Below are 16,499 nucleotides of genomic sequence, written 5' to 3'. Positions count from 1 at the left end.
GCCAAGGTGATTTTGTGGATCAATCTTTGTGAAAGACATTATATGCAGGCACTTACTTTATAGAAACAGAGTTATAAATACAATGCTTATTTTTACAGATCAAAGATCGTCGAGTCCAGATGGGCAGAAATCCAACTTGCTCAGCGAACTGTATGCATCAGATCAAAGCAAGTCTGCGGTCTTCGATAGTCGACCTGATGACTCCTCTAGGAGTCCTTCTCCAGTTTTCAAATGTCATTTGAAATCTCGACCTGACTTTGTTGAAGGGCTGGATAATGTGGCAGGAGCTCTTGAATATAGTCGTATGCCAGATCAGTTGGCATTTAGGCCAGAGGATGGTTCTGGTGATGAAAGTGTTGTGTCCAGTCATCAATCTGGGCAAGATGATATCCAGGAGGAACTTGATCATCTAAAATCAGAAGACTCTGATGTCGAGGATGTACTAGGCCTGTCTCGGCAATCTGATCAATCTGAACCCTTGCTGAAATTAGACATTGAGAAACTGCAGCACATTAACATCCCTGAGCATATTAAGGAATTGACTCCACTAAACAGAGTCCTATCTGATGACACAGAACAGCCTTTAGTAGCTGAGCTTGTTGAAAAGACGTTTGAGGACCTGAAGGATGAGGAATATTACTTGCACAAGGATGGCTATCCTGATGAGGAGGACGGTGCAAGTGATCATTCAGCCAGTTCTGTGAAGATTGTCAGATCAGTCAAGTCGGGCACCTCCATTGCATCTGTGCTATCTGACTCTGGAGAATTGAAAAGAACTCCATCAGAGAATGATTCTTATTCTCAAGATTTTGAGTACCTTTCCCAAGGAAAGGAAGCAACTTACTCAGAAAATTTTGAGTCATTGCGAAAGAGGAATGAAGACCTCGATGAAAGTTTACACGGTGGGAGTTGCAAAGCTGGCCTGGAGTCTGCAGAAGCCCTTTTGCTAAGGATCAAAATCACCAGTGACAAAAATCTCACTGAGGCCCAAGTGCTCTCCTGTCCTGAGCATTTCAAGCAGGAGGGAATGAATGAAGGGGAGAAGCTTTCTCGAAGTGTTTCACCAAGTATCAGTGTGGACGATGAAATCAGTGAGCGGCTGGGTGAGAAATACTCTCCCAGCTGTGGTAGCGTACATTCAGAACAACTTGTAGACTTGAAATCACCAACTGAGAAGAGCAGAAATGAAGAGCAAAGTGATGCTAGCAATGAGGAACAGACTCCCATACCATCACACTCTCCCTCTCCGTGTCACACCCCAATAGCCATGTTGCCCGAAACCGATGAGCTGCCTGAATTTCAAATTGGTGCAAGAATTTTAGTTAGTGGCATCCAACCAGGGACACTTCGCTTCAAGGGCAGAACTAGCTTCGCCAATGGCTTTTGGGCTGGAGTGGAGCTGGATAAGCCAGAAGGCAGTAATAATGGGACATATGATGGTGTTGAGTACTTCACCTGTAAGGACAAATGTGGCATCTTTGCTCCTCCTCATAAGATTTCCCTTCTACCTGAACATTATGAGGATGCCATCGATACAACAGAAGATGAAGAGGACCTACTTGTGGCGCATAAATTAGGTCAAGACTACAAAACAAGTTGTGATGGAGGAGAAAAGCCAGAGCTTTCAAAAGAAGTAGCAGAACTGCAGGTGGATGAGTTTGAGCTAAGTAATTCTCCTGGAGAGCAAGTAGACTTCAAGCTCAGTTCATTTAAAGACAATTTGAATGATCAAAATGCAAATGATCAGTTTCCTGAGCCAAGTAAGTTTGACTTGCTGCACATTATTAATGAATCGAGCAAGGCAGTGGAAACTTTTGGAGATGACCAAACTTTAAGTGAGAGCTTGTCCAAGTCTGGTGAGGAGGAACGATTGGCAAACTTGAGTAAAGATCAGAATGATGTGTTCACAGAGAAGGCATCCAAGGCAGTACTGGAGACAGAAACAAATATCAACATCGATGTGTCTGTGTGTTCTTCCAGTGCACAAAAGGAGGAGTTTTCACTAAATATCCATGAGAACTCTTCAACTCCTCTGTTGGATTTACTGAACAGGGAAAAGGAGCAACTTGAGGCTCAGTTTAAAGTACCATTCCTCGAGCCTGAATCTGAGGAAATCCATGAGGAGCACGTGGACATTAAAAGAGAGGAACCCAAGGACAATCATGAGGATAGCAAAGACTTTAAAGGAGATGTTCTGAAGAGTAGTGATTCAAAGGCCAATTCTTTGGTTGATATAATACTATCTTCCTTTGTCAAGGACACTGTTGAACAATTGCAAGAAATCAAGAAGTCTCGAGCTAAGAAGATCCAGCTCACTAATCAAGGATTACGGTGCAAATTGGATGTTGAATCCTTGCCTAGGTCACCTTCCAAGGATCGAGAGGAGGAACACAAGACTGTTATCCAATTGGAGACAACTGAAAGAGATGACAGTGATGATGATAAGGAGGAGGTATTATCTCCAGATCTTTGTCCCCGACCTGTAAGTATTAATTTTGAACCTGTTTTGGGATGGGTTTGAATTTCAAGAATTGGAAGTGTTATCTGTATCAAAGCATTGATGCAATTGTTTTATGAATACTTCCAGAGCTTGTTAAATTCCCACGTTTTAACATACTTCTAGGATTGTCATTGTTTCCCTAACAATATGTCAAAATACAACTCTACTTTTTTCAGGCACATTTTGCAGGTCATCGTTTTCAGACATTACCCTTAATGTTCCCCTTTACCAAGGAGGAATATCTTGATATATTGTTAAATATGTTTGTGGGTGATCAAATCAAGCTGTGGGGAATATTCTTAGAATTTCTGATGTTTTCTACCTTGCCCATCAATTCTCAAAACATGTATTAGTGCAACTGATTATTTCTCAAGGATTTCGTGACCACTTCCACTCCCAAGATTTGAACAACCTGTATCAGTTTCCTAAAATGGACATTACTTTCTCAATGGTTAATTGTAACTAGCCATATTTCTTGTGGTTGCCTAGTTTGAAGGATATTCACTGGTTTCATCACAATGTATCTGACCCGAAACTGTTCAAAAGCTGTATTCTTCTCATCCTCCACACTCCATGATAGTCAGCAGTGGGATCTCTCCCTTTGTGAGCCTCATGAAATATTCATCGCACCTAATGGATAAGTGTGACATGTTCTTTTCATAAGTTTATTTTTGAAGCTCAGGAAGACGACTTGTGATATTTTGCAACTTTGTAAAGATAATTTTTTTTCCTCCACCTTGATTACGGCCAAAAACTTTTAAGACTTAAAAAGGAGTATAAAGCATTTATCCTGACTCCATTAATTGAATTGTGTATTGAGTTTGAGTACTCAGTCTAATAAAATATATTGTTTAATGTTCAGGATCTCACTCCATGTGGAAACCTTGACTTTCATTACATAGCTGAGAATAAATTGAAAATGAATTCCAGCCTGTGTCCAACTCATCCAACATACTCTGAGATATAAAAAGATGATTCTCGTTTGTTTGTCTCCCGGTGTCATGTTTTGATTTCACAGTTTATTAAAACCATTTATTGTTCATTTAATGTTTTGAAACGAATTCCATCATTTTTGTTCCTGACCTTCAGTTTCTAGATTGACCAACAGTTTGTGTACTTTGCAACAGGGCAGCCCGGTGTTTGGCACAAGTGGGCAGGAAGAATTGGCCAAACGCCTGGCAGAGTTGGAATTGAGTCGCGAGCTGCTCGATGACCTGGTAGATGACCAAGATTGGTTTGATGAGGACTTTGGGCTGAGCTGTAGCAAAGTGCAGCAGCCAGTGCAGGAGGCCCAGTCTCCAAAGGATGTGCCTCTGAAAATCCAGGAGGAACCTTACTTTGCTGTACCTCATGATGTTTTAGAGGTTGAGAAGATGGTTCATGCAGCGGCTGAGGAGCTGTGGAAGTTGCAGGAACTTGGTCATGATCTAGGAGATCTACAAGTACCACCAGACTATCTTGGGAATAATAAATGGAAAGATGTAGAGAGTGTGAGCAAAAGAGCTTATTGTGAGGTGAGATCCAGATTTTGTGTTTGAACACGCAATTACTTTTTCTCAGTTCAGCAAGAAAGGTGTGGGTTAATAGTGCTCCACAGCAGCTCTGATTGATGATATGTATAACAGAGCATGTTAAAAACATTATCTCGATCCTGGTGACTGCTTTGAATTCAATTTACGATTTTACCCCTTCCCTAAAAAGACCCTTTTTTCTCCACTGTTTATACTCACCCATTATTAATTTATCATTATCATCCTGTTATCCATTAAATCCCATCTGCTATAACTTTGCCTACTCTGAGAATCTATAGTTTGTTTCTATTTACCTAATATATGGTGTCTCTTCCAGTCACTCAGTATTTTTTCGAATTCTTCTCTATCATTTCTGTCTTTCCATTGGTGGTTGATACAATATATAATTATTAATCACCTTCTTAAAACTCTGTAGAATCTTGATCTTCCATGGGTCACACTATAATTTTCAGATGAAGAAAGCCTTAAAGGTTGAACTTCTCAATCTGTGATCATATCTTTACCTCTTTTCCTGATAACATCTTGAGAATTTGCACTATGTTGAGGTTCCCAAAATTGACCAAAATATTCTAAGATCTTACATAACTTAATGTGGCTTAAATTGTTTGTGTGCAGTTGGAAGAGCCTGTTTGTTTTTTTTTTCTTAATGGCCTTATCTATCACCTTAAATGGCCTGTATCTTGAATACTATATGGCCTTTTTCTCTAATCTGTTTAGGATCTTAACATTTCAGGTGTAATTCCTTTTCTTATCCACTCAATGCATTACTTCGTCTCATTCTCAACTTCAATTCCATCTTCCGGTAAATATTCTTCTGTATCTGTCACTGCAGTACAATTCCATCTCTGTCCCTCCAACCCAAGTTGGAATCATTTAGTTTCCTTCCCAAGTCAAGATTGTGTTTATTACTATGACAATTAAGGGCAATCTGAGCATGGGCTCCTGTGGGTCCCTTCCATTCTCCACACCTTTCTAGTGTGAAATCTTTATTTTACCCCGCACCTTGCATTTTCCCAACCACCTCTATCCATTTGACTATGTTCCCCTTAACTTTCGTCATATGTCGTCTCAGAGGCAACTTCTTGAAATAATTTGAAAATCCACATAAACCATGTACACGTTCTCCCCCACTAAGCAGTTCTTTTATTAATATAACCTTGTCAAATTGTTTGATAGTTCACAACTAGCTCATTAGAAATTCATGCTAATTGCTCCTGATTAGCTACTGTCGCTTCAAGTGCTCGTACTTTACACCATATTTTTAACTCTTAATTTACCAACAAATGAAGCAAAACGAATTGATTGAGAAATTCCTGTTTTTCTTGTATTGAACGAGGAGTTAGCTGCCCTCCAATCCTCTGGTCGAATTTTAGGAGGTAATAATTGGAACCATGATAGTTTGCTTTCTATTTACAGCATGTCCCACAGATGTCACTCATTTTGTTTCAACGGTTTGCCTCATTTTATGTTGTGGTACTTTCCTTAGTATTATGCAGGTAATCTTGTCTAATACATCTGTACCTAACCTTGGTAGTTCTGCAATCAGATTAAACCCTTTCTCTAATCTGTCTTTTGCCTTCTCCCCTGCAAATCCATGAAATCCTAAATTTATCCTTGGTTCAGATCATGGAGCAAACACTTGCTATTTTATATATTTTGAGCAGTATTCCCTTTTTCTTTCGTTGTAACGATCTAACAAGTTTTTTTGGGGGGGAGGTGAGAGGGCATATCTAATATAATCTTTTCTCTGTTACTCTTCTTCCAGCTTGTATTTAACTTGACTAGAGAAATTTTCGCTGAGATGTTTTCTGAAGACCCCAGTGCCAGCCAACCTCCATGGATGAAGCCAAGCCGAATTAGCTCTGCTTTCTTCAAACGAGCGAGGAACCCACAGAATTTAAATGAAGTGAAGGTAATAACTCCATGTAATCCCTTTGTCCTACTTGTCAGTAATAATGTTGCAAGTGTGATGCTGGTTGGAGCTAAAATATGTAGATTAAGTGAGTGACTCAACTCGTAAACAGTGGCCACTATCCTGACTTCGAAATCTGTCACTGTTTCTTGGAAGTCCCTCCCTAATGAGATTGTGGGTCTAGCTCAGCCCTGTCTTGTCAAGGACAGCTAGGAAGGGGTAATAAATGCTGGCTCGCCAGTGATGCCCACATTCCATGAATGAACTCATTGAGCACCAAGGAACCCGATTTTAACTCTAAACTCCTCAATTGACTTTTTTTAAAAATGACTCACAGGGTCTGGGCATCGCTGGCTGGCCAATCCTAGTTGCTTTTGTGAACCCAGTGCGCTATCTTTTGTAACCACTGCAGTCCATGCGCTGTACATAGACCCACAATGCCCTCATGGAGGGAAATCCAGGAATCTGATTCCGCAGTCCTGAAGAACCAGTGATATTTTTCAAAGTTAGGATGGTGAGTGGTTTAAAGGGGCTTTTGCAGGTGGCGGCCCTATGTATCTGCTGCTCTTGTCCTTCTAGCTCTAAATGGTATAGATTTGGATGGATCTGGCTAAAGATCTTTTGAATTTCTGCAATCCATCTTGTGGATTGTACACACTACTGCTACTGAGTGGAGGGTGGTGGAGGGCATGGCTACTTGTGGATGTAGTGCCAATCAAGTGGGCTGCTTTGTCCTGGATGGTGTCACACATTTTGTGTGTTACTGGAGCTGCACTCATCCAGACAAGTGGGGTGTATTTCATCACACTCTTGTGCTTTGTACTCTGTGGATTTGCTATGGGGAATCAGGAGGTGAGTTATGCACCACAGTATTCCAAGCCTCTGACCTGCTGTTGTAGTCCAGATGAGTTTCTGGTCCATGGTAATCCCCATGATGTTCGTTGTGGAAGATTCAGTAATGGTAACGCCATTGAATGTCAAGGGCCATTGATTAAATTGTGCCTTTAGTCGTAGAGATGTACAGCTCAGAAACAGACCCTTTGGTTCAACTTGTCCATGCTGACCAGTTATCTGAGAGAAAATCGCGTTCCACTTGCCAGCATTTGGCCCATTTCCCTCTTAAACCCTTCCTATTCATATATGCATCCAGATGCCTTTTAAATATCTGATTATGCCAGTCCCATCCACTTCCTCTGGCAGCTCCTTCCATATACACACCACCCTCTGCATGAAAAAGTTACCCTTTAGGTTCCTTTGAAATGTCTCCCCCCTCACTTATGTCCTGTAGTTTTGGATTTGTCGACACCAGAGAAAAGGCTTCTCTATTCACCCTATCTTGCCCTTCATGATTTTACACATTTGCCCCTCAGCCTATGATGCTCCAGAGAAAATAGCCCCAACCAATACATCCTCTTCCTATTGCAGAAACCCCACCCCCCAAACCTGACAACATCCTTGTAAGCCTTTGCATAACCCTTTCATGATTCACAACATCCTTCCAAGAGCAGGGAATCCAGAATTGCACACGGTATTCTAAAAGAGGCCTAATCAGTATCCTGTTCAGCCACACCACGACCTCCAGACTCCTGTATTCAATGCTCTGACCAATAAAGGCAAACATTCCAAATGCCACCTTCACTATCCTGTTTACTTTTCATTCCACTTTTAAGGAACTGTGAACCTGCACCCTGAGGTCTCTTTGTTCAGCAATGCTTCCCAGACTTTACCATTGAGTGTAAAGGTCCTGCCCTGATTTGCCTTTCCAAAATGAAGCACCTCACATTTATCTAAATTAAACTTCATCTGCCACTTCTCATCCCATGTGAGCAAGATCCTGTTGTAATCTGAACTTTCTTCACAGTCCACTATACCTCCAATTTTGGTGTCATCTGCAAACTTACTAACCACACTGTTCCGTGATTACATCCAAATAATTTATGTATATGATGAAAAGCAGTGTATCCAGCACCGATCCTTATGGCCCACCACTGATCACAGGTCTTCTACTGGAGATGTCATCGACTGGTAGTTTTGGTGTGAATATTACTTGCCTCCTGCCAGTTCAAACCTGCATATTGTCCAGATCTTGTTGCCTTTGGACATAACTCCTCAGATACTGAAGCAGGCTATGAGTGGTACTGAATATTGTGAAACCATCCGCACTTCTGACCTTATGGTATAAGTTAGGTCAGGAACTGAGGAGCCCCGTTTTACTCTGATCTCCCCAGTGATCCTCGTGGAAACTCATTTTACTCCCAACTGGAGAGACAATGTAATAGCTCTGAGTGTTAGCCGTGGCTCAGTGGCACTCTTCCTCAGTCAGCAGAGGGGATTAAGCAAAAGCTTCAGTGAAATTCTGGATGACGGTCCTAGTGCAGTACGAAATATTGTTTTCAAAGTGAGGCCCCATTTTCCCCCTTGGGTGAGTTTTTTAAAAAAGATTTTTGGTGCTACTTCGAAGAGGAGTGGAGTTCTCCCTCGTGGTCCTGGTCAATCTACATGAGTCAGTATGGCTCAACATTTACTGAATCATTTCTCTAATTTGTGGGAACATGCTGTGTAAACGTTTGTTGCAGCTTTTGACGATATTATAATAGTGGCGTTACTTGTTACAAAGAACATGTTACAAGTGTGAAAAGTGATATATGTTTGCAAGTTTTTTGGCCCTTTTGAGGTTAAGGTGGATGACTTGAGCATTGGTTTAAAAGGTCCAGCATGAAGACCAAGTTCTTTACTATTACTACAATGCAACTTCTATTTTACTGTGGCACTGACATTGAAGTGTTCACTGGATGACTCCTTCCAGTAACTCAGACTTGCAACACTGTAATGTGAACTTTTTACCACAGTCTAAAGTCAACATCAAGCAGTTCATTGTCTAGCCTGACTTCCCTTTGAGCACAGTTTGTGAAGTGTTGCACTTTGCCAGGGGCTGAGAATGGGCATGTGTAAATCAGCTTTTCATTCACAGAGCAAATTTGGAACTAATCATTTTCTTTGCTTTGTCTTTATAACTCGACTCTGATGTGTCTTCAGTCTGAACTGTACTATTTCCCACACCAACATTTCTGGGCGTGTGACTTGAGTTTGACGATGTTAGCTGAGACATCTATCAAACACTTTCTGCCTGGAGCCATGTGAGGCAGTGGTCAGTGGCTAGGTCATATAGCTTTGATGAACTCCTCTGTTAAACTGAGAATGATTTGACCTTCCTGAAATGCTGGGTCTGCTGTATGCATTCATGTCAGCCCCAATATTTATTGCAAGACTTCCCTCAGCACTGATCTTGAGTTATAGAGTCATAGCCATAGAGATGTACAGCATGGAAACAGACCCTTCAGTCCAACCCGTCCATGCCGACCAGATAGCCCAACCCAATCTAGTCCCATCTGCCAGCACCCAGCCCATATCCCTCCAAACCCTTCCTATTCATATGCCCATCCAAATGCCTTTTAAATGTTGCAATTGTACCAGCCTCCACCATTTCCTCTGACAGCTCATTCCATATATGTACCACCCTCTGTATGAAAACGTTGCCCCTTAGGCCTCTCTTACATCATTCCCCTCTCACCCTAAACCTATGCCCTCTAGTTCTTGTCTCTTAGACCCCAGGGTCTTTGTCCATTTATCCTATCCATGATTTTATAAACCTCTATAAGGTCACCCCTCAACCTCCGATGCTCCAGGGAAAACAGCCCCAGCCTGTTCAGCATCTCCCTATAACTCAAATCCTCCTGGGAACATCCTTGTAAATATTTTCTGAACCCTTTCAAGTTTCGCAACATCTTTCAGATAGGACGGAGACCAGAATTGCACGCAATATTCAAGCAGTGGCCTAACCAATGTCCTGTACAGCCGCAATATGACCTCCCAACTCCTGTACTCAATACTCTGACCAATAAAGGAAAGCATACCAAACGCCTTCATTATCCTATCTACCTGTGACTCTACTTTCAAGGAGTTATGAACCTGCACTCCAAGGTCTCTTTGTTCAGCAACACTGCCTAGGACCTTACCATTAAGTGTAGATGTCCTGCTTTGATTTGCTTTCCCAAAATGCAGCACCTCGCATTTATCTGAATTAAACTCCATCTGCCACTTCTCAGCCCATTGGCCCATCTGGTCAAGATCCTGTTGTAATCTGAGGTAACCCTCTTCGCTGTCCACTACACCTCCAATTTTGGTGTCATCTGCAAACTTACTAACTGGAGCTCTTCTGCTCACATCCAAATCACTTATGTAAATGACAAAAAGTAAAGGGCCCTGCACTGATCCTTATGGCCTATAGTCTATTATAGGCAGAACATTTTTGGAATTTGACAGAGCAGATGCCTCTTAGAAGAAGCTGTTGGCAAAGTGCTGAACCACATAATGCAGTGAGTTGATAAGTGAATAATTAATCAATTCTCAGTCTAGGCCTTAGGCAAGGTGAAATGTCAAACCTTCTCTCAATCTGGGAGGATTGCATGCTACCTTAAAGTTGTATTGTGTATGCTTTTGGATCTCACTGGTATTCACTTCAATTTTAATTAAATTTTTCAAGCATTTAGCGATTTTTGTTTAATAGAACATGCTTTGAGTTCCATCCAATTTTCCATCATTCAGAATGGGCCAAGAATCAGAAGATCCAAGAATCAAAGTCTTCATTGAGCAGTTTTAGGGATAGATAATGGATTGGGGCTGGTTTTGTCTTTGTATTTAGGGTGTGTGCATTAGTTGTCATTTCTCCTGTGCTTCTATTCATAGATCTTCATTTCTAATGAAGTTATGAAGTTGTTTGGATTCAACCAAGAGCAATATCAGAAAACAGACTGGCAGAAGATGAAGAAATTTGGCAGGAAGAAACGTGATCGGGTAGACCATATTTTGGTAAGTGCTTCAGTTTAGGAACTGTTCAGCTTTATATTGTAACATTGCATCATGATTATGAACACATCATCATACAACTGAATTTCTATTCTTTTAAATGACAAAGGCTTTATCTGTCTTTGGCTTACCTGTCTGGCTATCCTTCATAATCCAGAAAATGCTTCAATTTTTTGATTGAATTTAAAACTTGGGTCCTCACTGGAGTAGTTTTCTGAAAATCTAGTCCTACTCTTCCTTAGTTGCCACACAATTTTTTTTTTTAAATTTAGAAGTACATTGAATTCCTCATATACCTGCCTTTTGGACCCAGGTATATAGAAAGTACAGATCAGGTTTCTTTGCTTAACAAGCGTTAGAATTTGTTACAAATAAATGCAAATAATTATGAACAACTGGCATATAACTACTAACTAAAACTCTTTAACATCCCCTCTCCCACACATTCCTCATTACACATAGAAGGAAGACAGGGACAAAGTGCACGGGGTGTTTTGCATGAAGAGAAAGACTGGGAACGTACTTCCATGGTACCTATTGGTGGCTTTTCCTGAGATAATCCTTGTGCTGATCAGAATGCTGATCTTCCTTCTCCAGATGCCTCCATTGGTTTTCAGGAGGCACAGGGTGACTAGTTCACATGTGTACAAGTCTGTAACTTATTAATTAAAAGCCACAGCTTACAGCAAGTGCTGAAGGGAAAAGAAGCTGGTTTTCTTCAGGCTTTTTACTGCAGAGACAGATCCTTACCTTGTGGAGATCTGGTAATTTCTCAGTTCACTTGTATACAGCCCCAGCTGATCAGTTACCTGGGAGCCAATCTCCGTTTTTGTCTGAAGGGTATTTGTGGCCCAGTTACTAGTTAGCTACTTATTGTTGACTGAAGCTCCCATTGAACATAGCCCTTGGCTGCAGCTTGTCTGAAAGCCATCTAATACTGCTTGAACTGTGAGAGTAGCACTTAGTGAGTGTCAGGGAACTTGCTTCCGAGAAGTGCCAGCAATCCCTGAACCATCCTTGGGTTTTTAAAATTGCTTTATTCCCATTTGAGTCCAAAATCAAAAGTATAGAAAAATTTGAAGACGGTTTTTGCAGACCTCTCCGGTCCTTCCCATGTGTTGGTGTGTCACAGCACAACATGTGTCAGCAGATTGATGAGTTTAACAGGTCTGTTAGAACACTGTTATCTTCAGGCCACACCACCACCTTGACTTGGTCAGATATCACCTTTCCTTTTCCATGTTTAATCTCCTGGAATCCCTGAGCTTGCAGTGCTGTGGGAGTACCTTCAACACGCAGGCTGCAGCAGTTCATGAGAATTATCTTTCCATGGAGAACTGGGGGCAGGCATGCGCCCAAGCTCAATTTTTTTTTAAATTGGGTGCTTGATATGCCAAAAAATCAAATCATTGCTTTTCTTTCCCCTTTGGATCAAGCACTTCTGGCTGGTCATGTATTAGGCAAGGGTTGAAAGTCTCTGCTGTGCACCAGCTCAAGTAGTGATACCGTCAGGCCGCAGCTACACAAGGGCAGAGGGTCAGCCTAAAGTCAAAAAGTGTAATTCAGTTACACACACTAGCTCTTTCTTTGTGGTGGGTATTCCTTTCTGGTTGTGCGTACTGTGTAAAATATCTCCACTCATTTACTATGTTACTGGCAATATTAGTGCTTGACCTCACTGGCCTGAGGAGATGTGGCATTGGAATCAAATTCAAAACCAGGTAGGAACAGGATTAAGCCAGCAGCACCCTTCAGTCTGTTCTCGTACTCCTAATCATAGCTGATTTGTATCTTAATTTAGGAATAATTAAGGAATCAATATACTATCTGTTACTTGACCTACCATATATCTCTCAACCCTGGTTTTAAAATGCTGTAATAGTCGCAATAGTTTTTTAGGCTGGCGGAAACCAGATTATTTTAGTACTGTTTGTGTGACAGAAAGCTTCTTCACATCACTCCTAATCAGCCCAAGTCTTTTCAGGCATGTCCTATTCCTAGCATCCCCTGCCAAAGGAACTAGTTTCTCACTTCCTTCGCTGTCAAATCATTTAATCATCTCAGTCACTTCTTTAGATCCATCCCCTAGTCATCTTTACTCAAGAGAATGCAGGCCTCGTTTATCAAATAAAAGTAAAAAATGCTGGAAATATTCAGGTCAGACCTAATTTATGTAGCCACTCCTTAACCTTCTCAGCCTTGGTATTGGTTTGTACAAGAATAACTAGTGACTCTCCATTGATCTCATAGCGAGCCCTCCAGAACTCCTGTCCAAGTTCCACTGCTGTGTGATAATGGACACAGGGCAAGTGGGAGGCCTGAAGTCTGAGTGATTTCAGGGCAAATGCTGCCCGATACGAGAGGAAAGAGCTGTAGCAAATAAATCTTGATATAAAAACAATAACACCCCCTCTGTTTTTTTCCGGCAGGTTCAAGAGCTTCATGAGGAGGAAGCCCAATGGGTGAATTATGATGAGGATGAGCTTTGTGTGAAGATGCAATTGGCAGATGGGATTTTTGAAGCTCTGATAAAAGACACAGTAAATGTACTGAATCAGATTCAGGGGAAACAGTTAAAACTCATGTTATCCTAACACTGGCCATGCCATCGGCCAACCTGTGGACTCCAGAAGAAAGCCAAACCTCATGGCCCGAGCGGAAGAGAATCCACCTCTGCCTCTAAACTCCTCTCTCTGATTGAGTTTTGACATCTGGCATAGAATCTCCTCAATAAGTAGCTGGTTTGAGATATCGATCCTTACTGGAGTCAGACGACTGGCAGGATGTGGATACCAGAAGTGCCAATCTTTTTCCCGACCTATTTATATACAACCCAATCCCATTTATTTATCCAAACTGTAGCATAGACTTGAATTCAGAGAAGTTTGCACATCCAATTTTTTTTGTTTTGCATTTACACCTACGTTTACCTTTTTAAAAAGTATATCTATCTTGTGGTGCTATGATATGTGTTTGGTGTATGTTAGCTCTGAGAGTTGAAACAATGGCTGATATCAGACACTGAATCAGACTCCTCTGAGTGAGGAGTACTATATCTGCATGACTGAAGTGGAGGGCAAAAGTATTGAGGATTGTAAAAAGTTGCTCTTACTTCATTACTATAACTGTTTATTTTATTTATTGGTTTCAAATTATTTCAGAAAGGAAAATTGATTTTATTCATTTAAATGTTATCGATATTCATTTTCAGGAAAAAGTTGCAAACTTTGAGCAGCTTTTGAGATCACTTGCATTAATTCAGAACTTTTTTGCAAAAGAAAAAGGTGATAATTCAGGTCACAATACCCTGGTTTCTTGAAGTTAATGAGTGCAGGGCTTGTGTTCTTTGTATTAATTGATACTCTCCATACCAACGGTAAAATGTATACGTTTGAAGGAAAATCCCTGGAATATCTGACTGTTTAAAAGGTTTTTACTAGAAGCCATGAAGTACGAACCTACCCACATGGATAGGACTGTCTCTCTTTCTCTGTTACGGGGATCTCTCTTTTTCTCCCTCCTTTCTTGCCGCCCCTGATCATTTCTATTGCATGGTGCTTCTGACTATTAATTTTTCCTAATGTTCCTTAATTTTTGAGTTATCTCCCTTACTTAAGACAGTGCTGATTGTGATCAGAGGTTTCCAGCCATTAAGAATTTCTGTAGTTAGATATCTAATTATCTTCCCTGAGCCACTTGCTCCATTCACCACATGACTAAAGACACCTGATGTCGCTGCATAAAATTAGCCTTTGCACCTGACCACTCTGCCTGTGACCAATAATAACTGGGTATTAGTGAAAAGTGAATATAAAATGTTTTTCATTTTATTGTTCTTTAATATACTCACTTGACCACTTTGCAGTTGATGGGTAGTAAGTGGTGGATATTTCAGAGATATCATGTTGATCTGGCTTATTTGTGTCTGAGTTTTGCCATCCTAGTAAGTGAGGGTTCTCTCTCTCTGCTTGATAGTGGCCACAAGGTGTAGAGAATACCAGTTGTAACTTGTAGCTTTCTCTTTCATATCGAGGGGATCATGGTGTTTCGTGGCCAGTTGCTGCATAAAACTCATTTGCATGCAGAAATTGTACCTGACTTAATTTTCTTATTTCATAAGATCTGAGGCTTCCCTTGAACAGCTCTGATCCTGCAGCTTAGCACCATGTGGGGAATCAAATCCAAACCTTTTCGTCAGTGGATTGCTTGCGGGCACCATGTTCATGTAAAAATATTAATGATTTAACTAGTTGCTCTATGATGCTGATTATGTTTGCTTATAGTTTTTATGCAAATTAAGTTTATTGTTTGTGACCTTGTTGATTTCAGGCAAGCAGACCTCTTCTATGCTTACCCTTCTGCCTCCACTTTGACCCCACATTGATACAATATGTTTACTAGAATCAACATGCTGTTTAAATCAAAGCACATGAATTGACCAGACAAGTCAATGTTTCCAGCTGTGAGCAGGGCTTCTTTACAAGTGGGAAAATACAGTCAAAAGGAGCAGCGTTTTCCCTTGAGCAACTAGTAATAAACTTGTAAGAGCAAGTTTCTCAGAGACTGTCTTTAGCACTACAATGATTAATATGGCTTTAACTCTGGAGGAGTGCAATCTTGATGAAAAATAGCTGAACAGAGGGAAGCCTCCACATGCATGTGAGATGTTCATTAAATAGTTGTGAAGGATTACTCTGGTCAGTAGACATGCATAAACACCTTTAGCCATGCTGCTGCTGCTTGGCAACCAGGCCACATTTTTGTCCGTGTTTGTTGGTCCTCACTCTGTCTTTTGCAAAGCATTAGGCAGGCACCAACTTGATGGATGGTGGTCAACCTCAGACCATTTCCTTAACTTAACCCACTTTGGCTACAGTACTAATAGTTTGTCAGTAATAGCTGGGTTAACAACTGAACTCTACTGGAGGAAAGGTTATTTCATTCTGATCCCAGGTAAGACCACATCTCTCCCTCATCTTTACTTAGCAGTGTACCAAAGGAGCTAGGGCAGCACTGCAAACATCTTTCCCACCAAATCAGTTGGGAGTCCCAACTTCATTTGCCAATGGAGCAGCACAGAATGCTGGTTCTGATGCACTTGGTCCTTCAGATATAGGGGCAAACCACAGCATCTGCACCATGCACTGACGACCCCAACGTGTTCAGTTGTTGGTATTTAATCGTCAGTCTGTCCATAGGGCTCATGTTTAAAATGGTTGCCTTAGTTACTTATATACTTGAGAAAGCCAGTACTGCGTGTTGTTCGACACCAGTGTTCAGCTGTTTCTTAAAAGAATATGAAACCTATTTATTAAGAACTTGAAGTTCAAATGCTGAAGTGCTCAGTGCTGTAGTGGACTGGTCTCCTCATTACATTGTACCCAATCTCTCATATTGGGTAAATTAATACAGGGAGACTTGCCTCTGTGTACTGTACAGTGCAGTGCTACACCGAGGAATACTTGACTGTACAATGTATAGTGTGTGTGTGTGTGTGTGTGTGTGTGTAAATACTGGCTGAGCATCCCTATCTGAGGCAGTTTGCATCCCTGTTATAATTTTGTGGGATGGAATGATGTGAGTATGGAAATGTAAAATAATGGGTTTTCCCCTCTGTATACATATCTGTATATATATTTGATAACAGATTAATACTTAAGAATTTTGTAAATAAACATTTACTGATTTA

General features: G+C 41.0%; 1 protein-coding gene across 5 annotated transcripts in view; it reads left to right on the top strand.

Moving 5' to 3' along the window:
• Positions 1–16,499, top strand: part of cep350 (centrosomal protein 350) — a 166,295-nt gene extending 149,796 nt beyond the window's left edge. For all 5 annotated transcript variants that reach the window (XM_072573397.1, XM_072573399.1, XM_072573394.1 and 2 more), the window contains 5 exons: positions 99–2,482; positions 3,628–4,014; positions 5,798–5,944; positions 10,691–10,813; positions 13,240–16,499. In XM_072573397.1, the coding sequence (XP_072429498.1) occupies positions 99–2,482; positions 3,628–4,014; positions 5,798–5,944; positions 10,691–10,813; positions 13,240–13,404 (3,206 nt within the window). In that variant the 3' untranslated portion in view covers positions 13,405–16,499. The remainder of the gene's footprint in view (positions 1–98; positions 2,483–3,627; positions 4,015–5,797; positions 5,945–10,690; positions 10,814–13,239) is intronic.

Source organism: Chiloscyllium punctatum, chromosome 7 (assembly GCF_047496795.1).
Source record: "Chiloscyllium punctatum isolate Juve2018m chromosome 7, sChiPun1.3, whole genome shotgun sequence".
NCBI lineage: Eukaryota > Metazoa > Chordata > Chondrichthyes > Orectolobiformes > Hemiscylliidae > Chiloscyllium > Chiloscyllium punctatum.
Note: the sequence above shows the minus strand (reverse complement) of the source record. Positions and strands in the feature narration are given on the sequence as shown.